The following is a 27,838-nucleotide window of genomic DNA, read 5'->3' as shown; positions in this document are numbered from 1 at the left end:
GTCATGCTAATAAAATTACTGAATTTGGGGAGGAGAAAATTGGGCAGAGGACGGGGAAATAAAAGCAAAGCATAAAAATTACAGAAAAATAGATATTTATACTCTAAGTTAATTTATCAAACTGACAAGAGATGAATCATCCATGATTAAAATGGATACAAGATTTCTTTATATCACAATCATTACTTACAACTCTTTTAAATGTTCATGGAGGAGTCAAGTATCCTCATCTTTTAATTTAAAATGTGATCTTGAAAGCCAAAGTAAGACTATTGGCAAAAATAAGTTTCTACAGGAACAGTGCCCAAACAATGATTTCTTCAAAAACAGAGTATCTTAACCATCATCATGGCTTTTTATGGCTTTTTTTTTTTTTTTTTTTTTTAACCTACACGGTAAACCATACAGACCTCAAGCAGCTCACATAAAACTCGATCTCTAAATAACACCACGATGATAGCAGGTAATACCTAGAGTCAGTGGTATAGCTTCACACTTCTACTTGTGACTTTTAAAAATACAACACAAGCACATACCATTCTAAGTTAAATAATGCAAATTGTATTTTGACAGGTAAAGGTCCATTATTTTAATGACTGCCCTTTGGTCTGCTGCCAGTGGAGACAACCATACTACTACACATTTTTCCATTTCAGAACACACAAAAAAAGACCTGCAGAAATGCAGAGAGTTATCTACTGAATATCGTTTTATTATTTAAGAATGTTTTTAATATTATCAGTCATTATGTTTCACGGACTGGCATGGACACATCTTCAAAAACTAGGCAAAACACAAAAAGAAACCCATATGATAAAGTGAGTTTTAATAGTCAACACCATCATGTCAGTACTTAAGTGAAGTGTATGGAACATAAGTATTTACCCGAAGGTGTGCTTATACAGTGTATATATGATCTTAAACCCAGAAACATCAGAAAGTATATGAAAGCTGCATCTTTTATTCATTTGTCTCTGCTGCTTCAATGGGCAATTTCTTTAGAATCCAAGTTTTTAGTTTTTCTATTTCAGTTCTGTTTAACTCATGATTAAGGTTTGGAAAAGCATGAAGGGATGTTGACACTCCCAGTGACTTTAACATCATGTTGGTTTCTTCACCCCAAGAGTAGAGAACTAATTCATCTGCAGTTCCATGACACTGAAATAATTCTGGAAGGATGCTTTTGTTTTTTTTCAAAGTCTAGATGGAGAAGAAACACTGTTAGACACATCACTACAATTTTTCAAAGAGTAATTACAATTACATGGTGACAATTTACATAGCATTTCATTTACTTATCTGCCTTTTAGTGTGCATATCATAGTGTCTCTACAAAAGCACAGAAGGAAATATAATTGAAAAAAACTGTACTTCAAATTCCCATGTGCTACCTCTTGACAAATTATAAGGTTTATATTTAGGGCTACGTCCCTTTCCAAATAAGTGAAACAGAAGAAATTCAAGACAGCAGATGGAGCCCATGAGTGTTATAATTCACTACAAATTTTCAAAGTATATTTACATCTACAGGGACTCGAATACCTAATGGCAACTTGCAAAGCATTTCATTCGTTAATCTGTCTTCTACACTGACTTACTCTGAACACGGTAGTTGTTCTGTCTGTACAAAAAGCAACATAACATCAAGGATAATTTTAATGCCTTGTCTCCCTAATACACTTCTTATCTATTTCCAGGAAATGTTTTAAGTTTAGAATATTAATCTATTGCCTCAGATGAAGAAACACTATATTTGATTTTAATTATCATGCTTTTCTTTTAACTAAGCAATATTTCTGTAAAAGCTTTTCACATACTCACCTGGTAAACAGCAGAGTCTTTATTGAGAAAACTAGACAGCGCAAAGACTCCTGCCAGATCTTGATGAAACCTATATGCTAAATGCATTGCCATTCCACCTCCCATTGAAAAGCCTCCTACAATGCAACAAAAGAAACAAAGATTAGATTTTACTATGTATTTATAACCCAGTGTCCAGTTTGATTATTTTTATCTTCAGACTTTTATCTTTTATACACAATGCAACTGAGAACCACTTTGAATAACAGGAAGATTATTATAATCTTAAATCAAAACGGTTCAATTAAGAATTGAGTGGGCAGCTAAAGAACTGCTAAGAAGTCATTGCTGGGAAAGAAAAAAATCAGCCAAAACACTATTTTAGAAGCTGTTTTGTGTATAGTCCCCCCCAGGTACTTGAATGCCGTGGCTACATATTCTGTGTTGTTAACAAAGCAAAAGCTTTAAACAGAGAATTCTCCCTATTTTTGTAATGCGACTTATTTTCCCCTTAGGCTAATATCATTAATGCATGAAAGATCTGTTTTACTATTGTGTGTAACTGATAAACATTTGCATCATTAGACTACCACACAGAGTTTGAAGTATTTTTTTTTATTGTTACTCCTTCGGATAGATAATAGGGAAGACCAGCAACATACCCCACCCGAGTTCTAACAAGATCTCTGAATTAATGGCCTTCTCTGTTCCCTAGGTCTCTTAAACAGCACCAATTCCTCATGCAAGAATTTCTCAGGGATGTTTTTAACATGACAAACGTTTACTCATTATGAAAGAAATCCAGACCAGTGCATTACTTCACAAGGACACAGTATGTAGGATATTGTATTGACTATATCCACATAATTACTACCAGGAAGAATGACTGGCTTGCTAAAACATCCTCAGAATAGAGATGACAATTGGCAGGAAGGCTGTGACTGCAATTCTACTCAGAGCAGCTTTAACATACAAGTACTGGTGATATAATTGGTTTGTGGCAGGCTGTTAACTGGTGTTAATTAGCTGCAAAATTCTGCACACAGACCTTTTCACACAAAAGACATGAAATTAGAGATTGAAAGAGAAATACAAAAGTAGCAGACAAAATATCCAACCATTTTGGCTTGTTACGCTTTTGGAGTGATCAAAAGGAGACTCCAAAATCTCCAAACAGCTCATTTGCAAGGACAGTGCAAACTCCTATGGGTTGACTTAGTGCTGTCCTATGCAGAAGTTTCACACAGTTGCAAGACAAAAGCCCAGTCAGAAGCAGCAGTGCCTATGCAGCACTGAAATTGAGCCCAATGAAACCGAGCAGTTTGGACACTTCACTAGATCCTGGGATTACACGGGAAGTCCCTGGTGCACACAAATTCAGAGACAAACAGCTGCATTCTACAATTACTAGTTTGGTCAAGGCAAGACAGTCCCTAATGGGTAATCTTCCAGCATGTTTAAGTGCAGGTCCCACCAGGTCTGAGACCCTTCAAGCCCACAGTCCATCCTGCACCATGACCAGAAGATTTACATAAGAATTTTTCCTGCAAACATTAGACTAATCCAGACAAAGTGTTTTCTTTCTCTCACACAACATTTTTTTTTTTTGATTTCTGATCATTTTGTTATCAGAATTTCTATTGAATTTTTGTTTCTACTTACTGTCACCTTGTAATCTTCAAAATGAGTATTGCCACAACTGTAACTGAATTTTCATGACTTACAGAACCTGAATCTTAGGGAGAGAGTACACAGCTGGGAAAACTGGAGTTTGGACTTCCTTTGTAAACAGTCCTCAAATTGATTCAGAGAGTTGTATCATCAAACCAGGTGATATACCTTTAGCTATGCACTGGAGAGCTAGTAACACCCTGATATTTATGTTTGGTAAATAAAGACAGGACCTGATATTTATTCTTTGAATCAACCTTTAGTTTAAAGTTAAAAGAAATATGCCAAAGTGCCCAACGGCAGTACAGAAACATGCATAGTTACGGAAAAGAAGGAACAAGTGTGAGTAAACAAATTCAAAGCACACTTAAACCTCACACAGCCCTCACCTGAAATTTTTGAGAAAACCGTCTTCACAAAAATTTCAAATATACCACTGCAAAGGCTTTCACCTGGATGATCATTTCCTACCAGATATGTTCTTTGTCACATGTATGAGAATTTGACAGTGAAAAAAACAACTGCACAAGACTCTCAGAGTAACCTCAAAAATTACAACGCTATTGACTCTGTTCAAAGAGAAAATCACAGCTTTCTGAGAAAGTATATAAAAACAAAGCAAGTTACACATTTATTACAGAAATAACCTGTCTTGAGCTGAATTTTTCTTTATTCTCTGCTGTAGAATCCAGTCTTTTACTTTGTTCATTTCCTTTTGATCATTCTGAATAATGCTGTTCCCTTCCAACCAGCCACTTACACTGTAAGAGATCCTTCTGCATTTGTTTACAAATATTGCCCATACATAAATAAAACCTATTTTAAGTGTTTCAGAATACAATAAAGAAAAAGTTTGTATTGAAAACTCATTACTAGTTTGTAAATGATTTAATCTAAAATTTTGTACCCAGTTAGTCACAATCTGGCAACTCTATGTGCAATTACTCACCAGCAGTCTTTGACAATGCAGTCACCTGCTGTTTAGAAGAATATTAGGTAATGGTGCTTTCATGTGGCTCATACTACTATGAGAAAATGTAATACATAGGACTAGTTCTTTGAATTTGGTTTTCCAGGGGAAAAACCTGAATTTTATCACTTGACACCACAATCATCTCTGAGCAAATGCCATATAGTAAATACTTCAGAAATAACAATTTGGATATGCATTTGCAGTTGGAGGCAAAATCTTTCGCTTACAAGAAACATTAGAGAGTGAGTTTGACATAACACAAAAAAGGCATGTTCATTCAGTTACCTTTATAGAATTCAAATTTCAGATTCAAAAAATAAAAGGGACAGTACAGATACTACATGAAATAATGTACGAAGTGACAGAACTTAAGCAACACAGAAACGTACAAATATACTCATGTACATTGACAGTTTCAATATAATAAATACTGAAACCTTACAGCATTGCTATGCAGACTGTAATAAGTTAAGATGAAAAATATCACTACATTTCAAACGTGAATTGGCAAAATACAGCAAAACCCTTCAAGACAAACCTATATGCTAAGAGAACAAAGGCTGTACACAAAGTTCAGAATTCACCAATGTTTCACACAATAACTGTGTTTATTTTCCATTTTTCTGCCCCTTATCTGTTTTAAAGAGGTCTGTGATTAATGCTTAAGAGTTAAAATACAGATTAGGTTTGTAATGTGCAGGAGCAGTGACCTAATAGTATTATTTCTCCTTCCATTTCAGGAAAGCAATTAGCCATTTGCATTAACTTTCCTGAATTACAAAGGAGGTTTATGCACAGGCTGAAACATAAATGTATACAAAATGGACTCAATTCAGTAAAATAATTTCATGGTTACTGCAGCCAAAGCTGCCCTTGAGCTTCACATTCAGGCTTTACGTGCTTGGTGGATGAGGGAAAGGATGTGGATGTGGTCTACCTTGACTTCAGCAAGGCTTTTGACACTGTTTCCCACAGCATTCTCCTCAAGAAATTGGCTACTCTTGGCTTGGACTGGCGCACGCCTCGTTGGGTTAAAAACTGGCTGGATAGCCGGGCCCAAAGAGTCGTGGTGAATGGAGCCAAGTCCAGTTGGAGATCAGTCACTAGTGGCGTCCCCCAGGGCTCGGTGCTGGGGCCAGTCCTCTTTAATATCTTTATCGATGATCTGGATGAGGGGATTAAGTGCACCCTCAGTAAATTCACAGAGTTAGGTGCGTGTGTCGATCTGCTCGAGGGTAGGAAGGCTCTGCAGGAGAATCTGGATAGGCTGCACCAATGGGCTGAGGTCAACTGCATGAAGTTTACCAAGGCCAAGTGCCGGGTCCTGCACCTGGGGCGCAACAACCCCAAGCAGAGCTACAGGCTGGGAGATGAGTGGTTGGAAAGCTGCCTGGTGGAGAAGGACCTGGAAGTATTGGTGGATAGTTGGCTGAATATGAGCCAGCGGTGTGCTCAGGTGGCCAAGAAGGCCAACAACATCCTGGCTTGTATCAGAAACAGTGTGGCCAGCGGGACTAGGGAAGTGATTGGCCCCTTGTACTCGGCTCTGGTGAGGCCGTACCTCGAGTACTGTGTTCAGTTTTGGGCCCCTCACTACAAGAAGGACACTGAGGCCCTGGAGCGTGTCCAGAGAAGGGTGACGAAGCTGGTGAGGGGTCTGGAGAACAAGTCCTACAAGGAGCGGCTGAGGGAGCTGGGCTTGTTCAGCCTGGAGAAGAGGAGGTTCAGGGGCAACGTTATTGCTCTTTATAAGTACATTAAAGGAGGCTGTAGCGAGGTGGGGGTTGGTCTATTCTCCCATGTGCTTGGTGACAGGATGAGGGGGAACGGGCTAAAGTTGCACCAGGGGTGTTTTAGGTTGGATATTAGGAAGAACTTCTTTACTGAGAGGGTTGTGAGGCATTGGAATGGGCTGCCCAGGGAAGTGGTTGAGTCACCATCCCTGGAGGTCTTGGTTCTATGTTCTAACCTAGACAGTTCTGTAATTCAACATTCCCCACCAGCCCCTTCTTGTTGGTGATAATGAGGTCCAAGATAGAGGAGCCAATAAAGAGAGGTGCTATCATCTGGAGAAGAAAGCTATCATCAACACCTTCCAGGATGCCTTAATCACTTTATTACAAATAATGATTACGGATTTGTGAAACACCAAACCATGTCACTTTTCAGGTCTTTCCAGAGCATTTTTTTTTTTAAAGTCATCACAGCTGTTTTTCAAGAGTAGAAATCACAGTGGCAGGAAGCAATCTTCATTATTCATATTTAGTGCACGAATTCTGCCACCTGCATAGGGTACAGATCTGCTGCTTGCAGAGACAAAACTTGAGATCTTGTATGAGTTACTTTTGCAAAGGCAGAAACTGCTTTGTTACAGCACAGCATCACAGAATTGTTATTCTGAAGAGAAGTAACCCACTATCAAGCAGGATCACCTAGAGCATGTTGCACAGCACAGCATCAAGAGGAAGAGAAATAGCTATGCCCCAGGCTTTTATAAGATAAAGGATACAGGCTTGGGTGTAGTGGGTTCATCTTGGAGTGCTTATTTTAAGCAATATTTCTTCCCTTGTTTCTCTCTAATAGAGATCTTTCATCTTCCCTGAATTTCTTCAAATTTGTCAGTACAGCTTCAGTAACAAAGTGGCAAGAGATGGATGTCACAGAGCCTGTGCCAGCACAGTGCAAGCAGAGACAGTTACCCTTCTGTTCTATGAGGCTACACCAGCAATTAGAAATTGCCTTTGTCCATTCTGTTATCATCACAATACATTACATACTCCTTTTTCTTTCAGTTTTCCCAGCATTTTTCATTCTTAATTTCTCATTTCTTTTTGAGATTTTAACTTAGAGTTGCTTTAATCAGTTTATCATCATGAATTTTTCCCTAAAGCTACATTTCAGTTTACTTTCTACTCTCCCTAGGGACTTTCTGTGATTTACCTTTTATTAATGGTAACAGCAAAACCTTGTTCTACACATCATCTGCAAAGAAGCTGACTTTCTGTTCTGACCTTCCTTTTTCATACATGAATAGAAGCATTATATACATTTAACAGTGCTCATATATGTATATCAGAGAAGAGTACAAAAATGCTAGTGGAACAGCAAATTCCCGTCTCTACAGAACTCCCAGAACACTGCTCCTGTGTAAGTGCTTCAACATGTACTTTGTCTCCAGTGAATTTCCTCAGAGCAGCAATTTTCTCCTTTTAACCTATCTGTGAAACTTTACCAAACACTAACCTTACTCACTAGCAGAACTGAAATGAATGGTTTAACCCCTGCTAGAAGTGTGTTACTCTGTTTGTAACTCTGTCTTTACAACGAGAAAGACAACTTCCCTTAACTGCATCAGATACTTCCTCTTGTTAGGAACATGAATAAATTTACTATTCAGCCTTCTCCCCAGAAAACAAAACAAGCTTTTACATGTGTAATTTAAGTGGCTCAAGTTTTACTGCTTTCTTGTAAGAAGTACACAATAGTTTATAATGCATAATTTCACAATAAAATTACAATCCAGTTATGCATTTTTTCAACTGAAACAGGTGGTAGAGGGGAACTCAATATGTGTATGTAAGCAATGATAATTTTTTTTAAGCAATAGAAAAAAATAGGAATCATGAAAAGTCTCAAAACAATTTTTACACATATTATTACTGTATCAAAGTATTGCTCTTATTGCTCTATCTACACCTCATGTGTGTTCATGATTGTTTCTAAGAACGACAACACAGTCCTGCTGCAATATTTACCTGACATTTTTATGGGCAGTTCACTCTTAATATTGAGCATGAGTTCTGAAATATCTACAAGTGCAGACCCCCATAGCCCTCATGTGATTTTGTGGTGCTCTGCTCAGATGTGAGTACCTCTTCAGGCAGTCAGGCTATAACCATCGGGATGGAAAAAGTTGTATGACAATGCTCCAAATTTGCTCCAAACAAGATTAGTCCTAACTTAGTATGCATGAGGTACAGAAGAGGAGTACATCTGATGGCAAGTCAAAATGAAACAAGGGAGGAAAAAAAATTCTGCAAGAAGGAAAAAAGACATTCACCACCTTTTAAGTATAGACATGGTCTAACATCGATGCCAGGCACCAAAGAGAAAATCTTCTAGTAAGAAGATCAAACAAGCCATTCTGTTAAAGAAAAGTTTCCCCATTGTTAAACTCACATTAAAAAGTAAACTTAGAAAACTTCCTTTGCAACACCTCCTTCATTTATGCCTCAGCTTTGCTTACTATTTCCTTCCATATTCTTTATCTCATACCTTTGTTTATCTCATACCTTTGCTTCTTCCATGCAATCTGATACACTGAAACTCATCCTGAATACTAATCCTCCCTCTTTTCAACCCCTTCCTTGAAAAATATAACATTTTCTGTTTCTTTGCAGAAAGTACCACTCAACCAAATCTCTAGAAACTATTTGCTGCACTGCTTGCAGCTAAAATGTTTATCTTTTGTAAAACAGAGGAACTGTAAATGAAAACATTAAACCACACGAACATTTTGGAAGCATAGATCTCAGAGCAATCCTCATAAAGATAACCTATTGCTTCCTACAGCAAGGTAGCAGGTCTGGAGATAGGTAGGAAAAATAGTGCTTTACTCTGAAGCAATGAAAATTAATGTAAACTTTTCTGATATTATGGGGGAGATGGACTAACAGTACTGCATTGAGCCCAGGACCTCATTGCCATAATTTAGATAAGCCACAAAGCCATGCAATAGGTAGTACAGAACAAAGTCTCATTTGAATTGTAGTGACAAATGGCAATGCGAAACCATAAATTTACTCTTTGAGAACAAGGTATTAAGTCCCTCTAAATGAAAGACAACATTTCGCTAATAAAGACAGAAGATACAGAAAATGAGATGACAGCCAAAGCTTTCAAGGCCAAAATCATAAAATACCAAGGTTGTAGGTGAAGTAGTTTGCCCAGTGTTTTAATGATTCATTGTTGATTTTTCATCTTCCCATATTTACAGTATCCTCTTTCTCTGCGATGTCAAAACCAAGTTATTTCCTCCCCATCCCATTCTCACACGCACACAAGAGATGGAAACGCTAATATTTACACACACAGAGGCACAGAACTTTCATGTTACTTCCACCATGGTTCAGTAGCTATGTAAGAAGTCTAGCAATAAACAAAAGTGATTGTGTGTCTTGTGTTATTGTTACAGTACAAGAGGTTAGGAATCATGCATGTGTTTTTTGGCATACAGTCAAATCTACAGGACTGTTGCTGAAAGTTTATTTTCACTGGCTGCTTACACAAGTGACTACAGGTGGCAAAGCCCAATGTGCTTGGATCAGCATTTCTACACTATACAAAAAGTGACCTGTAAAAGAAGGAAAGTACACAAGAACAACAGAGAACAAAAGGACGGCCTTTCAGTGAAACGTAGTTGACTGAAGTGAGCAGAATGAGTATGCTCCAAATGAGAAGTGGCTAATTCTGTATTTTTACACACTATCACAACAGAAGTGGTAAAAAAGAAACTGACGAAACAGACCCACCACACCCAAAAAAACAAGTCAACTTTAAGTAGAAAATGAAATGATTATCCCACATTTCAAAATGTGTTTATTTGCTCAACTAATTTAGTAATGAATTCAGAGACATTTATATAGGACTACATTCAATTTTTAGTAACGGGTACTATCAAAGGTCCAAGTGTCATAATTTGACTAATTTTATCATATTCTTATCTCCAAAATCAATACAAACTACTTAAAGGGTTATTTGCAAGTGCTTTAGCCAGGAAGACCAGTAAGAGTAACATCAAAGGAAGTGACTTCCATTATCAAATTCAGAGGAAGATATTTTTGAATATTTAATACTTCAGTAAGTTTTTCTTCCTTCCCCCTACAAGGTCAGGGAAATAAAAACCTCAACAAACCAGAAGTCCACTTCTATCAAAAGACCTCTGTATGAGGGGGAAAGCAACACATCAAATTATCAGGAAAAAAGAAGGGGCAGATGAGCCACGTGCCACTATAAGCTGGTTGGTACCGTGAATTTACTTGTGGTTTTTAATAATACTTCATCTCCAGTGCATTAAGTAATTCTTTAGAAGCAGATTCACAGTGCAGCTGTTAAAACCAAGGTTGCTGTGATGTTTTTATTGATATAGAAAATGAGGGGCATGGCACAACCAGACTCCATCCTCAGGTTTAGAGTTCAGCTCTACAGGCAGCTGCTTCTGGACTTCAGAGCTAACTGTGCTACCCAAACAAACAGCACAGGCTGTAATTTTTCTCAGAACACATGATCTTACTGTACCCATAATCTTCAGCCTGGTGGAAAGTTTGAATGACTCCAGAAGGACAATCATCCCCCAGAATACCAGGTGCTCGGCTTCTCATTTTCCACTGCTCAACTGCCTACCCCTGCTTCCCCTCTCATCCCACTTGATCTCCTTTATGCAGTGCTCCCTAAGATCTTGCCTTCTTATCCCACACCTCAGAGCTGTCAGCAGCTGCCCACCTTCCTGCTTGCCCAACACCTAGCTCACCCTCACCTAACAATATCTTACACTCATCCTCAGCCTGTAATTTCTAGTTCGCTATTCCATATAAAACCATAACCTTCAATCTTGTTACCCTCCTCATACTTACTTTGTTTTCTTTCCACTCATTAAAACCTCCCACATATTGCAAAATAGACTGTCCTATAACCCAGTTCTCCTTAACCCTTAATCAACCATCTCATTCCCTGTGACTCCCTGTTTACGCAACTGCTCTCAGCTTTTGTTACTTAGCTGAAAAGGTCCCCCACAGCTCTGCACAGACTTTTGTCCCTGCCCTCCAGTCCCCTTCTCAGCTATTTTACCTGTACCTTCTATAAGGTATGTATCATTATGGGCTGTATAATTTGGTGCTGAGGGACTGAATACATCTTCATAAATAGTGGCCTCACATTCTCTGTTGATGAAAAACATTTTAAAGCTGCCAGGTGCCTTTACAGGAATTGATTTTCTCTAAGAAACAATGCCAGAATCTGGGAAACTATTTACATAAAGTCCCACCTAAAGCAACCAAGGATGTCACATTATGTTGACTCTGACTGCTATTTAAACCAGCCTTTATACACAGAAACCTCACAGGATCTGTTCAGCTTCATTCTCCATTGGACCCCATGGTTGCTAATCATTAAAACCAGCACAAAGAAGGCACAAAGTTCCCACTGAAGAGCCCAATCTTGTGCAGCCATATGTGACAACTCATTTTCCACTAGACAATTTTATTTATTTTTTAAACAGATTCCTTTCTGCACTTTGGCTGGAGCTATTTTGGGGTTGCCTTATTTGGTTTGTTACATAAAAATAAGATTCAACTCTACAGAAGCAATATCTGTAACAGAGTCAAGGAAACAGTACCTTACTCTACAAGCCTGAAACCAATGTTTGTAAGAACAAAGAAAGTAAGTATCAATACTTTTTTTTTTTTCTTACAGAGGAGGCATGCAAGTATGCAAAGAGAGGGACTTCCAAAGACTTGCTGGAACAACTGGTGCATATCAACTTCCTTACTCTGTTTACAACTTGCAAAACAAAACAAAAAAAAACAAACAAAAAACACAACACAACCTTCCATACTCTGTAGTCTCAATACTACTAATTTTGAAGGCTATAGAGAAAGGAGAAAAGCCTAGTAGCAAATTGGATCTGTAAACAGAACATCTCCCAGCTCACCCTACAGAAAAGCACCTGTGCTTCTTCAGCTGTTTCCAAGTCATCAGGTATAATACAGGAAAGACAGATCAAAGAGTGTGCTGACAGCCATCCAAAACAATGCATTCAGCAGCCAGGGCAGCAAGCCAGAAAGGGAAAGTAAACAGAGGCCTTCAAAGAGCTACATAGGGCTGGACCAAGAAAACATGTAGGCTGAATGGTAGTGGCTCCACCACGCAGGAGCTTGATGGCATGACTCAGTTGGCCATAAATTTAAAAGTTCCCACATTAAGAGTTTTTTCCCTAACCTGAAATAGTTTGTGGTCTAGGAATGGGATACTGAGCCAAGGACTCCTGAATTCTCATTCCCTCTCTCATGCACGCTACTTCTTTGGCCTCAACATCCCATTACCTATTTCATAGAACTACTGTGAAGGCCACTGGAAACCTGTGGAAATTAAGAGGGACAGGAAGACAGACATATGAAATATGACAGCTAACACATCATTTGTTATCAAGTGTTAATCTTTAGTGGTGTAACATGAGACTTGTTTCCCCATGAATTAACTTAAACCAAAATGTTTAGAGCAGTAAGAAAATCTGATTACTTATATGCTACCTCTGCATTCTCCAAAATACAAGCTGCTTTGGGGAAGTATGCTTTTCCATCCTTGAAGAGGGCAAAAAGCAAGAGGTATATATTTTTCACTGTTTCAAGTAAAGCGCTGCTCGCTCTTGTTTTAAATCACGATTACAAGTTACAATTTACAATAAAAACAGTTTTAAGTTACACTTTTGAGGACACTGCTTGCAGTTAGCCTCATTCACCATCTGATACAAGTTTAAATAACTATTTAATATCCTTAAGGACTGGCTGCTGAAGGGGTTGTTTAACAGAAGCAAGGCATGCTCATGTGAGTTCAGGGTGGAGTAATTTCAAAGTAGATCTCAATTAGAAGGATTAAAATAAACACTTAAACAGTCTTACCTATTAGTATCCTGTTCTTTGCAATACCATTTTTAATCTCATCATTGATCAACTCTGTAAGTCCCCGACACATAGAGTCAATGCTTTCAATGTGTTCAGGACAGTCATTAGAGATCTTATATCTGTCAAACCACACAGTGGAAAATGTTCCTTTCATGGGTGTATATGGCCTAGAGAAGGAAGAGAAACAAATGATTAATGAAGCATAAGATCAAAGTGGTCCACATAACTGAAAAACAAGAACAATTCACTATCTGCCCAACGAAGGCAAGAAGGAACCTCTTTCAGCTCTAATTCAATCACTTTATTTTCTTGCACTCAAAACACCATCATCCTTCAAGAGTGAAGAAGGCATTTGGCAACTATGTAAGATGCAAGTTTCAGTCAGTTCAGTGTCAAGGTTCATTAGCTGAGCTAAACACTTTCAATCATAATCCTGTCAAGAGGTTCCCAATCCTAAACAAAGCTGGGGTTGAAGTCTACCTGGGAACAGGACAGACTGAAGTAACTGCTCAACAAGACAACTTTGAATGATCTAGTTTTATGTGATCCAGTTGTCTTATTTTTGTTGAAATTAACAGGAGAGGGCTATTACAAACCTCCATGTATTTATAGAAAATTTCTTCCTTCTGTTAATTCTTTTCTTAATTAAATACAGCCACCCTCACCTGCATGAGGCAACTATCTCAAAAGTAACTGAAATAAATGCCATGGAGGTACTGCTTAGTTTGTAGACAAATTAAAGGCATAATACTTTTTCCTTCCATAATATTGTGTTGTCAGATCAGTATTTCAAATTCTTTAACTTGCTGCCCAAACCTCAGGTAACCATAAAAGGTACAATTTAAAGCAGCTTTCTCTTTGTTTTTAAATAAAGAAGATAAATTGAGCTCTAAAATCCCAGGAAAGGTCATCTAATTGCCTTGCAACAGTTTCACAAATAACATATCAAACACAGTGCTTTGAGATCGATGCTTCAGCTCAAAACCAAGTCCTCTAAAATCCTTAATTGCAATGTTTAATCAGCTGGCACATATTTCATTTTTACTTAAGCTCAGATGAGTTCAGATCAGATTACAGATCAGATTTGCCTAAAAACAGACAGCCTTTGATAAATTTGTCTGGATGAGAACCCACTGAAAAGCTAACATTGACTTCTGTGCTCTTGACTTTTTTCAGTACTAGGATTAAACAAAACCACAACTAGCCTAAAATGAGAAAGCCACTGTTTCAATTATTCTTAATGAAGGAACAAATTCTGCTTTTATTAATACCAGAGGTTTCATGTATGTAAATGTCTATTTCAAACACATGAATACTTCCACAAGCAGAAGCGTAGAAGAGGCTGATGACTTTTTGCATTACTCAGTCACACAGGTCAAAAATGAGAATGCAGATTTTCTTCTGCCAGGTGCTATAAAGATGAAATATGTAAGACTCATGACAAAAGCTGATGAACCAAGCATAAAGGAACAGACAATGAACAGCAACAGACAAGTACACACACACTACACTGTTTCATCTGTTTGAACATAGCCTCAGTGAAAAGTATGTAAAAACTGAAAAAATCTGCTGTTACTCAAAATGGCACACATGTATGTGGTCAACTTTAGTACTGAGCACACCTTAAGTTGCCCCTCATTCACTCAATACAAAACTAAGCATTTACTTAAGCACTAGAATTAACATGTACTTTTTAAATTAGCCCTTACTTCTCCATTAAAAAGGTAACTATTAAAGTACAGCAAATTCAGTGGAAATATTTCATACACCCAACAACTGAAGATAAATGAAAAAAATTGTTTTACTTTCCTAGCATTAAGACCATCCAGGACTCTTCCCAAATGAATTCATCAACACCTAAGAAACAAGATTACAAGTTTCTAATTTACCTAAGTTTATCAGTTTCTAAGAAGAGCCATTCCAGTCAAAAAAAAACAAACAGTGGATTCAATGGAGTTTCTGAAAGTCACTTGGATGATTTGATGTACAACAGACTAAGCACTTCAGCAAACAGCATTTAATTCATGGTTTAGGTTTCTCAAACACTTGTACATCAGTCCTGGTAAAAACGCTTAGCAGCTAGAACAAGAATGCTTTATTTTCTAGTAAAACCAGAGTAACTTACATATATGTTAGAAAAGATGTGTAAGGTTTTAGTATTAGTACAGTATGACAGCCCATGATTTTCATGTAATGAATATACATATTTTGCCATAAATAAACAAAATATACTACAAAAATACTTCCCTGTAACTGAAAGATAATTTAGAATCAGTACAAAGTCCATGATGAGATTATAATACTTGATCAAAACTCAGGACTTTTACCTTTCTGTCTTTGCAAATTCTTCAAAGACTAATGTGTCTTAATCCCACAGGAAAAGACCCCCAAGCAAACAGGCAAGACTCTTTCAGCTGTCTCAAAAACATCCTTGCAACCACTCTTGATTTCTCAGAAATGCATTAAAAATAACTTTTACATAAAGCTGAAAAGTAAGATTCTTTTAATGGTTCACCAAACTGGCACATCTGTTTTAGTCATTCACCTTGTTCCTTAAATAAATCCCTTTATTAGTTGGCACACTACAACTCAGACATTACCACGGTAAACAAATATGTTTGGCATGGAACCATCTGTACAGCTCCAAGAATACAGCACAAAATTTCTTCATACAATTAAACCACAAAAGAAAAAAATTCCCTATGTTACATTGACAGAAGAGGCTGGACTAAAACACACTAAAGCAAAGAAATAAGCCTGGAATGAAGTCTCCAATTAAGCGCAGCATGGTCAGCTATGTCAGTTATAGACAGTACGACAGTATCAGGCCAAATGGTCACTTCAAGTTTGGATTTTTAAGTTTCCTAAATTCAATCAAAACTTGAAAAGTTAGTCCAAATGCACTTTTCTGTGTGCCTCGCTTATTCGCTTCTTAAATGGTATTGAAAAATAAAGCTCTCTGTCCCTAGACCACATGCTTTGGAAACTCTGAATATAAACATATAGCCCTGCCCACATGCCAGACTTTGTTCTTTTTTTTTTTTTTTTTTTTTGAAGGATGTTTTTCCCTTGCTTATTAGGCCCCTGGAGCACACAAAAGGTTCAAGAATGCAAGCAGTAATACCTCCATCTTCTTCGACCTACCTGAAGCATGAAGGCCTATCCATGTTTGAATTGTGTCACATAATTTGAAGTAACCTTAACAAAAGTGGAGAGGAACCAAATAAGGCCACACAAGGTTCAAATGCAGATCTAAAGACATATAAAACTCCATCTCCAAAATGTTATTAACATAGCAATTCAAATAAAACTAGATGTGTTTTGTTTGTTAACCAATAAATCACTGTCCCTGTCAAACATTTTAAGAACTAAAAAGATACAACAGCAAGAAAACTAGCTGCTTTAAATAAGAAGCATGAGACAGCACCTTGATAAACAGTAAGCATTTTTCCCCCAACTCTTCCTCCTAATGAAAAATTGTATCACTGCCTTTACATTCAGCACTACTTACCCTGCTAATACAGACATAAACCCCAAACCACTGGTGCTGGCTTATAACTTTCTTGAAGTTCCAGACAGAACTTCCTGAGGTGTCAGACAGAATTGGGAATTTATCGTGAAGTTAGGCTTCAAGATTCACATAAAGGAAGACATGTTTGAATTTCTGAAGTCTTTAATTTTGCTTCCTTCCCAAATCCATCTCCTTTCAGTTAAGAAGCACAGAGTCACATAAGATTTTGTAATGCTGTCTTTTAGAAGTCTACACATCCCTTCAAGAAAATCTACAGAGCACATTGCCAGGTTACTCAAGTTCTAGAAGCAAGTCTTGACTCTGTTAAAACTGATGGCAGTTTTTCCAATGAAAACAAGTTTACTCCCCAGTCTGCAACAGAAAACCTGGTTCATAATTCTGCTTTTGATTCCCACTATCTACTTGAAGCAAAAAATGAATTACATAAAGGTAGGGGGAAGGCAGAGAATCCACTTATTCAAATCAGAAACATTATGCAAAGATCTAATCCAAGTTATACTTTATGCTAAATCTGAGGCTCGGCACAGCCTACCAGTGAAACTTTGTGGTATGGTAATACAGCATACATATCAGTTTTTTTTTCCCCAGGTGTAGGGGTGGTCACTTGTGGATTTGTACATATCAGAGAAACAGCAGTAATGCTGTGGTTGAGTATGCTACAAATTACCTTTCCCACATTACCTGTGGCTGCTTCATAAATTCACTAAAGGAAAATTGCAAGAGGCAAACCAAGGCTCTGATCTGATTCAGTTTTCCATTAAGGGATTGAAAGATACTTCAGTTTTCAGAACGGTATCCCTTCACAAGCTGGTGGCAAAGAACACTGAAGATGGATGAATTATATTAGTTAAGCACAAAAGTATTCTTAAAACTCTATGAAGACTGTCAGGCAATAGCACAGAATGACACAACTTAGAATCCCGCAACAGCTTGATGGAGGTCCTGTATGTAAGAGACTATCTCCAATTCTTCAGCATTGGAAAGTGGTTGAAGGATGAAAAGCAAAAGGAAGGATGTTTAAGAGTGTGATGTAGTTAAAAGGATTAATAATCCGAGATTATTGCCGGTTGGCTCTCCCTTGTCTCCCTCAAGCACTATTAAAGCATCTCTTACAAGAGCTTATTGCATTCCATGTAGTATTTAGTATATATCCATGTTTTCCTCACCTAATGGAAGAGAGGCAATAAAAGGAAAATATGAAGTTTGTCCATATGTGCTTTCATCATCATTATTCAGAATATGATAAATTTCTGCTTAGGAGGAAGAGAAAAAAACTATCCTGTAATACAAACCAAAACCCTTTTTCACTTGTCCCTCAAAATTCCACTTCTAAAAAGACGTCTTTGTGTTAAATTTATGAATGAGGTTAGGGCTCACAAAAGTGAAGGATTAATAACATTTGCTTGAGCCAAACATACTATGATAGGCACCGTACACACTCCCCAACGCGGCTCCGCCAATCCATCTCAAGTCTGACCTGCAGTACCCCTGCTGCTTTTCCAATCCTAGGCCTCTCACAAGGAGAGACTGCCAACGTAGCTGAATGGTGCCAAACTGTCTGGTGGTTTTGCAATATAGCCAAATGGGGACTGTGATGAGATGAAACTCATTTCCACCCGTGAGCAGAGCAAAGATGCGAACCTAGGTAAAAGGATGGAGACCAGTGCATACAATATTGAGAAGCTCAGAGCAGCCACATAGTTACAGACAATGGAAATTAGAATATATTGAAAAAAATAGACAAACTCTGCAGAGACATATTGGCCATAGAAAGGTATGTTGAGTGAATGTCAAAAAGATCCACAAAATAGCCTGAGCAGTATTTATAGTTTACTTTCTGACTTGCAAAAGAGGACTGTCAGAATGGAATGCTAGACAACGCAAAGAATCTTTGACCTAGATTTTTAAAGGGAATTATAGAAGGTAAGGTATACTTATTAAAACAAGTGGAGCCTAAATGGTTTTAACTTTACCACGTTAGCTCCTGCAATGCCAATTTAAACTATCACTTTCTATTAAAAAAAAAAAAAAAAGGTTAAATTAGGTGGTATTCAGTTCTGATTTAGAAACTCAATAGAAACCTAATGTTTAAGTCACAGGCATAGCAGCTGAAACAGTATTTAAAGCTGTAACCATTCTGACCCAAAAACAAAAAAAAAGGAAAAAGGAAACCCTTTCCTTTAAAACTATTACTGTAGACGTGGCTTTAGGGATTGCATCAGATACTAGATCTACAAGTTGAGATTCTGCTTTTTAATTAGAAGATATGCACTAGCATTACAAGGGAGAGGAAATACCAATTCTGTTGTCTTTAGCAAGTTAGCACTGGTCTTGAAAGAAAGCTAAAGCTGAAAGAGCAATCTACTAAAATAAAAACTTCTCATTTTCAGTATCCCAGTTGCCCATGTTACAGAGAAAGTAAAAAACCTTCTCTAAGAAGAATAATCATAAAATTCAAGTTTGTAAAGCAAGACATTTGAAGAAAATCTGTACGTACCACCTTCAGGTATTTAATTTCCAAACACATCACACTTTCAAGTGACTCTTGCTGCATCACACTGAGTCTTCAGATCTGTGTATTATTCTATGTATTATTTACGCATGCAAGAATTTTACTGTGATTTGCTATTAAAACAGCTGCACAGTTTCTATCTACATTGTTATTTTCGGTCAGGAAACAGGCAAATTTGAGACACTTAAGACACCCCACAGTGATGGAGAAAGTGTGAAAATGCTGCACACATTTTCCTGTTTGGGGGACATCCAGTGCTTATTCTCTACATAGACCCTGTATATTATATAAGTGAGTGATCAAATAAAAATAAGCCTTTATAAAAAAAGTCTAGAGCATTTTACAGAGACCTACAGAGAACAGTACAAAATATTTCTTATAAAACATAGTTCAGAACTGTTCTATTGCTTGTACCCATATAAGGAAAGTACCCTCTATAGTGTTTGCTGAAATCAATGCTAATCAAGCAGAAAACATGTTTTAGAATTCTTCTAGATTACATGCTGGGAGGCTTTTCCAAAATAAATTTCAAATGTATTGACTCTTGAATCAAAACATGTCTGAACATCTGATGCTGTAGTAATAAATGAAAAACACATTTATCAGTGCTGGGGATAAGATCTATATAAACTGAAACACAAAATCAATCCACCTTCCACAAAGAACAAAAAAACATAATGTTTCATTGAAAAATTTGAATTCCACTGCTTTTCAGAACTCTTTTTTTATGTGCTGAAGAGCATATAAGGCCAAATCTATAGATCTACCTATCAGCAGAATTGTATCAGTCAGAATTGTGAAGAGGTATTTCTGACCTGCACTTTATCCTGCAAAAGCCTCTAACACCGTAGTTGTATCATCAAGCCTGCTTTTACTGGCATAGCTGCTTTGAGGGTGTTCAACGTGTATGTGGTAAGCTATGCTGGAAAAGACAGGAGTTTACAGACTATGAACTACATGTATATCCACATCAGCAGTATTTTGCCAGAAGAACCTATTAGCCAAGCAAGCCTATGCCTTCAAGCTTCTCTTTGATTTCATCATCAGTGTAAAAACCTACTGGCAAGCTTCACACTCTGCTCCTAAAATTGACAATGCAGTGGCAGGTTATGCCATCCCTCTCGTCCCTGTAACTTTTTTTTTTTTTTTTTTTACCAGCACCCCTCTTTATTTCCGCATATTCAAAGGCTGGATTAGACTTTCTTCAGCATTATCTGTACACCTGTGGGTATCATTATCAAGGACACTTAATTCTCCTGTGGTGCCAGAAGCATTTAGCATTCTTGTCAAAACATATATATGTTTTATATGTGTGCATGTGTGTATTTATATTAATACACACAAAATCAGAGCATATATTCAAGTGGCTAATGCAGATAAAATTATTTTAATGTTTGCTATTTAATTTTGGATGTTATAGGACTTGTTTTTCTTTTCTGTGGACAGAAAGAGAGCAAACATTGCAAACATTCTAAAATGCATAGTCTGTTTTGAACTTGAATACTAAAACAATATTGAAAAGGTCTGCAAAAGCTTCTGCTACTTCTGTTTCCACCAGTAATCCATGTCCTCACAAACTTCACTTCTCATTTCTGCAAACAGTGGCAAACATTACTGTATTAAGGGTTTCTGTTTTATTTCACTGTGTCAGCTAATGGTGCTTATCAGCAACAGAGAGTTCTACATCAATATTCCTAAGCATACCTCATATTGCCAAATACAAACAGTATGGGTACTTTTTTTTCCTTTGAATACAAAACTGCCCACAGTTTTGCTAAGAAACACTTCTGAATCAAATCCTAAACAACTTCAATCTGCTCTAGAAAAGAGTAAGAATGACCTCAGCTTAAAAAAAAGAAAGAAGTTAACTATTATTCACATCTTGCAATTACAACCATATATTTCTTCTCATCCCTTTACCAAATTAAATAAAACCAAAGCCTTCCGATAAAAACAAATTTCCCAAAATGCCATTCATTTGACTCTGATCTTACCGGTTTATAATACATACATACTTTATATATGTAGTTATCCAAAAAAAAGAAAAATACTGGACCTCAAAATTGCAGTGGGATGGAAAAGTGAAGCACTGGCCTAATAGACACAGTCTGAAGTGCTTTGGCTGCACGTAACGTGAAGAAAGACTTTCACAGGTAAGCAAAGCCTCAGCATTTCTCCAGTACTTGCTGTTGATTGGGAAGAAGTGGAGCCCATCAACATGTTTGATACAATACTGAAAACTCTAGCCATCACTTTAGCCTGTCATTGATGAGGTAATGATCACATTATTTACAGACAGTCATATCCACTACCTACTAACTCCAAATACACTGCTTCAAAGACTTCTTCTCATGGGCTTGATTTTTCTGTAACAGTGAGTATATGCACACAATCTCTCAATGTGCTTTTCCAGTTTAAGTAGATCACAAAAATACATGGTCAAGGAAAGGCTTTTCACATATTAGTGAGCACCAGACAAAATCTAGTCTTATACTTGTTTATACCCTCCAAGAATTTTTTTCTTTCAAACCTCTGTACCTTGCAAATTCATGTAGAATGTCACAATTTCCTTTCCCTTTCAGCATTCAACCACACTTCAGAACAAATTCAGATTAAAACTTAAGTCCTGTTATCTTTAAAGGAGACATTTTCCTAACCTTGGCCCAAAGACACCTTAAAAAATGGACTGAGAAAAATTAAACATCTTTGAAATATAAAGGTGAGTCTTTAAGTTGCTAAATATGAAGGTAGGTACCCAAGTTCTGGCCTTCTCTGGTTAACCTCCTTAACTTCCAAATTGACAGGAGTATATATTTCATCTCTATTTCTAGTATACCACTATGACAAATATCATCTAATAACAAGATTTTACTTACAGCAACCATTGAACGCAATTCTCTTTTAAAAAGTTGCACCTGACATAAAGTAAACGAAACGTGTAATTTTAAATTCCCAGTCCTTCCTCCAGTAGCTGAAGATCTTTCATATCCTACTTGTCACAAAGATCAACCACCAGTAAGCACTGAAGCTTGGCATTGAATTCAACAAAGTATTTTAGTGGTTAATTTATGGAAGTTGAAATAGGTAGAACAGTGACCCATAATACAGCTCTGTGATACCATTACAACACACACTGGAGTATCTTCTACTTGCACTGAGGATGTAGAAAGAGGCCACAAGGACAATACTTGAAAGTGAATTAGAAACTGACTTATGTGAAGTCATAGTCATTCAGATATAGCTATACAGATGCAGGACAGCAATATGCTGTTGAGCTCTGATTTTTGTCAAAAAGCATATACACTAAGAAAGAAGAAGGAAATGTTATCACAGTCTGTACCAATATTCACAAGCATACTTTACAGTACTGTACTACAGTAATTTAATCATACTGTTAAAATATACTGTGCAATACCTGGCAGGAGCTGTTGGATAAATTACTTTTATATGCTGGAAAGCCATGTCTTGATTCAAAATTTGTTTTATCCATGTTCTTGCTCCTTGGCCAGTATCACCTGTACCACAATGAAGCATACAACAAGAATTATCCTGTGCATTTAGAAGAAAAAATATACAATGTCAAATACATTTAAACTAGATTTCTAAATTAGATCTGAATTAGAAATTACAAGGTTAATTCTTTAAATTGTTTATATATATATATATATATATATATATATATATGCTTTAATAACCTAAATTGCTTTCACAATGAATATGGACTCAGATTCCCAGAAACAGACCCTTTATTTATTAAGCTTAAGCTGTTGAGACTCCTACTTTACTACATTCAGTGGCTAAAGTATCTCCTAGTCAGGCCACAAGGCTTTATGTCTTACTTGCAACTTACCTTAGTTGCTGGTAACAAACAAACAAAACACATACCAGTGATCATTTTAAAAAGTGAGTTAGAAAACCGGCTGCTTCCCTTAGAAAAAAAATGGATCAATAAAGCAATAAAGAAGACCTTCACATTTAATTATGCTAGTACTATACATAAGCTTTAAGCAAAGTATCAGGCAAACACCCCCAACTTATCATAAAAATATTGAAGATATGAGTTTGAATTCAAGTATCTTGCAGGCCGCTCAAAAATATTAATCCAACAGTTCCATCTGAAGACTAGTTGAGATCTGATTCTCAGCGTGCTTTTTTCCTAGTCTTATCAAGACTATAGAAAAAAACTCTACTGACTGAAGGGCAATGAACAGATATACAAGAACTCAAATGCAGCACGTGTTCCTTGCAAACAAATATACATCAATCTGAGTTAGTCTGCTCCAGTACTTTATCTCAGATTGGTCAGGTTGACTTTACAACTCACTTTATTCCATAAAAACACCCAAGGCACAAGAAAAACTATTGTCCTAATCCAGGCTTACTGACATGGTTTATTCCCATCAATGACACGTGAATATACCAATTTATTCCTAAAGTGATTATAATTTCCCAGTGAAGGTTTTCTCTTGCTTTACCATTCACAGAAAATTCAGAGACTTATTTAATATGTTCTCAGAAACAAAAAAGGAAAGCAAGAAGGATCCAAGCCCAGCATTTTTTTTTTTTTTGTTTAGAACAAATGGCCTATGAAATTCTGTTTGACCTAAATATTTAAAGTGGCAATTAAACAATAGGGTCCCCAAACCAACACAGACCTTATTTACCTATTTGAAATGGTAAAAATTGAATTTCAGTCTTTAACTGGATGCTCCTGAACACAAGCACTTTCTTTACACAAATCTTAAGGTCTGAAATCTAAATGCAACCTCTCAGAAGACACTGTTGAAACCCAAATGTTTATCTTAAGAAAGAGAAATGCCCTCATCAATAAGCTTTTTTTTTTTTCCCTGCACTTTTCCCCCCCTCCAACTACAAAGCAAATCTACACATTTCAAGTACTTGCACAGGACCAACCCTCGTCAAAGTAAACCTAAGCAACTATATAAGCAGTTGCAGGATTAGTACTTAGGTCTTTGTAAACTCCTTAATGATGCAGAACACATCTTTTATTATTTACTCACATTTCTTAAGCTTTGCCAACTTCAGCACAAGGATCTACAGTTCTTGAGCCAGTTTGTCAATGAAAAATTAACAGAAAAATCAGTAAGTGATAGAAAAATTGACGATGGCAATGCGTGTGGCAGGAGTCCCCATAGCCCAAGGGCTCTGCAATCTGCAAGCACTTGTAGGCAGAGATAAAATATTTCGATTTGGTACGAACAGGATTTTGAGGAGAGGGAGAGGAAACAGCAACAGACTTCCAAAGAGTTTGTCTTTCAAGCTGTTCGTAGATTTCAACATTATGTTCTTCTGACTGTTACTGGTAAGAGGCAATTAACAGTCAGATCTGTTACAGACCTGAAATAAACCGATGGTAACACTGTCTTTTTCTCCCCTCTGAAGTAAAACATGAATTATTTCCCTTCAAAATAAAGCTTGAATTTTCAAATTTTGTTCCTGCATTTGTCAAGTAAAGTTGTAAACTTACATGTAAGTGCATGTTACAACATGCAAAGTTATACACTGAAGTCTATGAAGTTACTGTACATCTGTAGTTTGATTTGTCCATTTACCTTCCTTGGTGAGCTATGAAACAGATGGATCCTTTATTTAAAATCAGATGTACAGCACTGGTAATTTTCTGGTGTCTTTCTCTACCTTTTGGCATCTCTGTTCTCCACTTTTTACAGTTTGTCTGCAGCAAGCATTATGGATTCATGCCATCTGACTGCCACTTTCCATCATAAGTGCTGTACAGAAAGCACCAATTCTGCTTCATGCGCCAGCCCACAGCAACAGCACTGTGGCCACCTCTGCTTTAAATTCTATTCTGCGGAATTGCTAAACTAAACCAAATAAAAGCACCCTTCTACTTCTCCCTCGCAAACACTATGACTGAAATCGTATCAAAAATGAAAAATTGTAGAGTGCTTTAACCACATGTGGCATTGACCTCTAACCATAATCTTTCCTTACTCCTCCAACACGAGAGGAAATTATTTCCTCAAGCATGAAAGCATTAGCGTTAACAAGAGTGCTGAACACATCTTACCAAGCCTTTCACTTTCATTTTGTAACATGCAAGATTTGAGAAGAGTGTAATTAAACGATATTACAGAAATTAAATTAATTTAATAAGCACCTACATCTTTGTTAAGCTAAATGTAATCACTAGCAAAAAGCAAAGGTTAGAGATAGGCTGAAGGAATTAAGCACTTTGACGTGTGCACAAAGGCCAACAGAACAAATTTCCATGGCTTTGAATCTACTAATCTGTAACCTATGACCACTTTTTTGTTGTTGTTGTGTAGACTTTTTTTTCTATCTAATGGTCCTGCCCACAGACTGCTCACCGATACGGCTGAGGCAGGGGGTTACCAGTGGGCACCAGCCAGCACCCTGCTGTTAAGGCAGTGTGCACAGAGAAGCACACATTAAAAGAAAGCAGCGATACCCTGCCATCAACCTGTGCCCCCATCCTCCGCACCAGGCCGAAGGACCAGGCGCACGGGGCACGCCAGCTCCGCGGGGACACGAGCGCCCGGAGCGGTTCCTCCTCGCCCTTCGGCCCCGCCGTGCCCAGGAGCCCGCGGAGCAGGCAGCGGGGGCCCGCCGAGCCCCTGCCCGGCCGCAGAGGGAAGGAGGGAGGGGAGAGGGAAGGAGGCAGCCACCTGAGCCGTGCAGGAAGATGAGGGAGGCGCTGTGCCGGCCCGCGGGGAGCACCACGCTCCGCTGCAGCGCGCCGGGCGCCGCCATGCCCGCAGCTCTCCGCCTCCTTCTCCCTCCCTCAGCCCGGCTCGGCCCGGCCCAGAGGCGGCCCCGGGCTGCCCCTGGCCCTTTCCCTGGCCCTGCCCAGCAGCTGCTGCCTGCCCCTGCCGGCTCCTCGTAGCGCCCGCCTGGCCGGCAAGGGAGCATCCCTCGCCCTTTTGGCACAGCCGGGCTGCGGAGCGACAGCGCTCACGCTTCTCGGTCGCTGCAGCCGGGTCTGAAAGGCTGGAGGCTTTACACTGAGAAGAAATAAATAAATACATACATACGAGGGGTTTGCCTCACCGCAGCTCTGCCCAGAGCCCCCAGCTCCAGGCACCGTCGCTCCAGGGGAAGCGGCTTTGTTACTGGTTCTTGTCCAGCAGTACTGGGCTGAGCTCACTGATTTTTTCCTCTTCATTTGCTCTTCTTCAACCTTTCAAATGGCGTTGTCTTAGACTTAAAATAAGGTTTCCATAGGTACCTATAAATCATTTTTATTTATTTATTTTTTACTAGGCCAAGTAAAAATCTTGCCATGCTCTCTGAGTTAGGCCTGGCTCTGAAGTTCTTGCTTTTAATTCCATACTCTGTTACTGCCATCTATTTATAGAAAACACTATATCTGTACAGACACTATATTTAGAAGTGCCATATGGTGAGCAAACCAGGGATCAAACAGCAAAGGGAGGGGGGTGGAGGGTGTCCCTTTTATGTAGCTTAGATGTTTGGAAATGCGATTAGGCTTCAGTCGCACCAGGTGCACATGTGCGAGAATAAAGGCCCCATTGGCAAATGAACTGAGAGGCAGGTGGCAAAGGGCCCTTTGATGGCTCTTTCAGACCCCATTTCAGAAAGTGAAAGGTCTGCAAGGGCCAGAATAAAAGAGGTCCAATGGCCGTTTGCAAGCTTATCTGACCTTAATTCATTTCTGAGCATAGTGGCCCAGATGTCCTTGGTAGGTTGTACTGTGCTGCTATATGGGAATAAAAAGTAGGAGTACGCTTTCACATGTTTACTTCTTTTATTATTATTATTTATTTATTTATGTATTTAAATATGTTGATATGCACTTTCATCAGGGTCATAAGACTTCTCTCTAGTAATGTGTAGATTAACCACCTGCCTTGATGCTTTGAGGCTTGCAGCACTGGAATAAAGATGACCAAGCATAAACTTCGTTATTGCCATTTCACTAGCCAGGTGCAGTGTGATCCAGGGGGTGAGCAGCAAGTTTACAGATTAGTTTTGCAGTTCATCATGAAGTATTTTGGCAAGCCACAGGGGCACACCTGTTAGTCCTTAAAAATGTAATGAAACCCTAGCCTCTTGAGGTAGCATGTTATTACCTTAAGAATGGCTTGTGGGTTAAGTAGATGAAACATTGGTGTGTGTGTGTAATATGAAGAGCATGCTGTACTTGTATTTTGGTATTACTGTCCTGCCTACTATTTTCCTAAATATTTAGGCCATGAAATCTTAGGGCACCAGTTAAAACTGAAGTGACACACCAGCATGTTATGATGTCCCTATAAGAATGTTAGCAGCTGTCTTTTTAGTATAGCTCGGAGCATTCTGCAGCTGGTCCATGAAGTAAATAGAAGAAGGAAAAAATCTGATAGTTGTGGAAAATGAGAAAATTGCATGTTGGGGAAGGATGAAATATCCCTCTTGATATATCCAAGATTTTCTACAGTCTCATTTTACAGTCTCAATTCAAGAACGAAATCTCAACAAAGTGGTATCACCCAGGCAGTCAGTCAGTATTAGTGCTTGATAGCTGAGACATGCTTTACTTTTTGTTTGACTTTCAAAATACAAAAATAATAATTATATTTGAGACATCAAGGTTCTATTAAAAAACAAACAAACAAACAACAACAAAAAAAACAGTTTAGCAGGAAAGTTTTAAAATCATGATTATA

The 27,838-nt window shown here is 38.0% G+C and overlaps 1 protein-coding gene across 4 annotated transcripts; it reads right to left on the bottom strand.

Annotated features, from left to right (window-relative positions):
* Window positions 1-400: 400 nt before the first annotated feature.
* Window positions 401-26,425, bottom strand: LYPLAL1 (lysophospholipase like 1; the record flags this gene model as incomplete). 4 transcript variants are annotated; one of them, XM_082755949.1, is made up of 6 exons in its annotated part: window positions 401-1,200; window positions 1,822-1,937; window positions 13,120-13,289; window positions 22,582-22,681; window positions 24,188-24,229; window positions 25,838-25,927. In XM_082755949.1, the coding sequence occupies 4 exons, from the start codon at window positions 22,626-22,628 to the stop codon at window positions 961-963; spliced, it is 573 nt and encodes a 190-aa protein (XP_082612075.1). In that variant the 3' UTR covers window positions 401-960. The 4 variants fall into 4 exon arrangements, with proteins under 4 accessions (XP_082612075.1, XP_082612072.1, XP_082612073.1 ...); XM_082755946.1 differs by lacking the exons at window positions 24,188-24,229; window positions 25,838-25,927 and adding an exon at window positions 26,220-26,425; XM_082755947.1 differs by lacking the exon at window positions 24,188-24,229 and having other exon boundaries at window positions 25,838-25,922.
* Window positions 26,426-27,838: the final 1,413 nt, after the last annotated feature.

Source organism: Aythya marila (genome assembly GCF_965140915.1).
Source record: "Aythya marila genome assembly, chromosome: 3".
Taxonomy (NCBI): Eukaryota; Metazoa; Chordata; class Aves; order Anseriformes; family Anatidae; genus Aythya; species Aythya marila.
The sequence above is the reverse complement of the archived record's forward strand: the minus strand, read 5'-3'. Positions and strand labels throughout refer to the sequence as shown.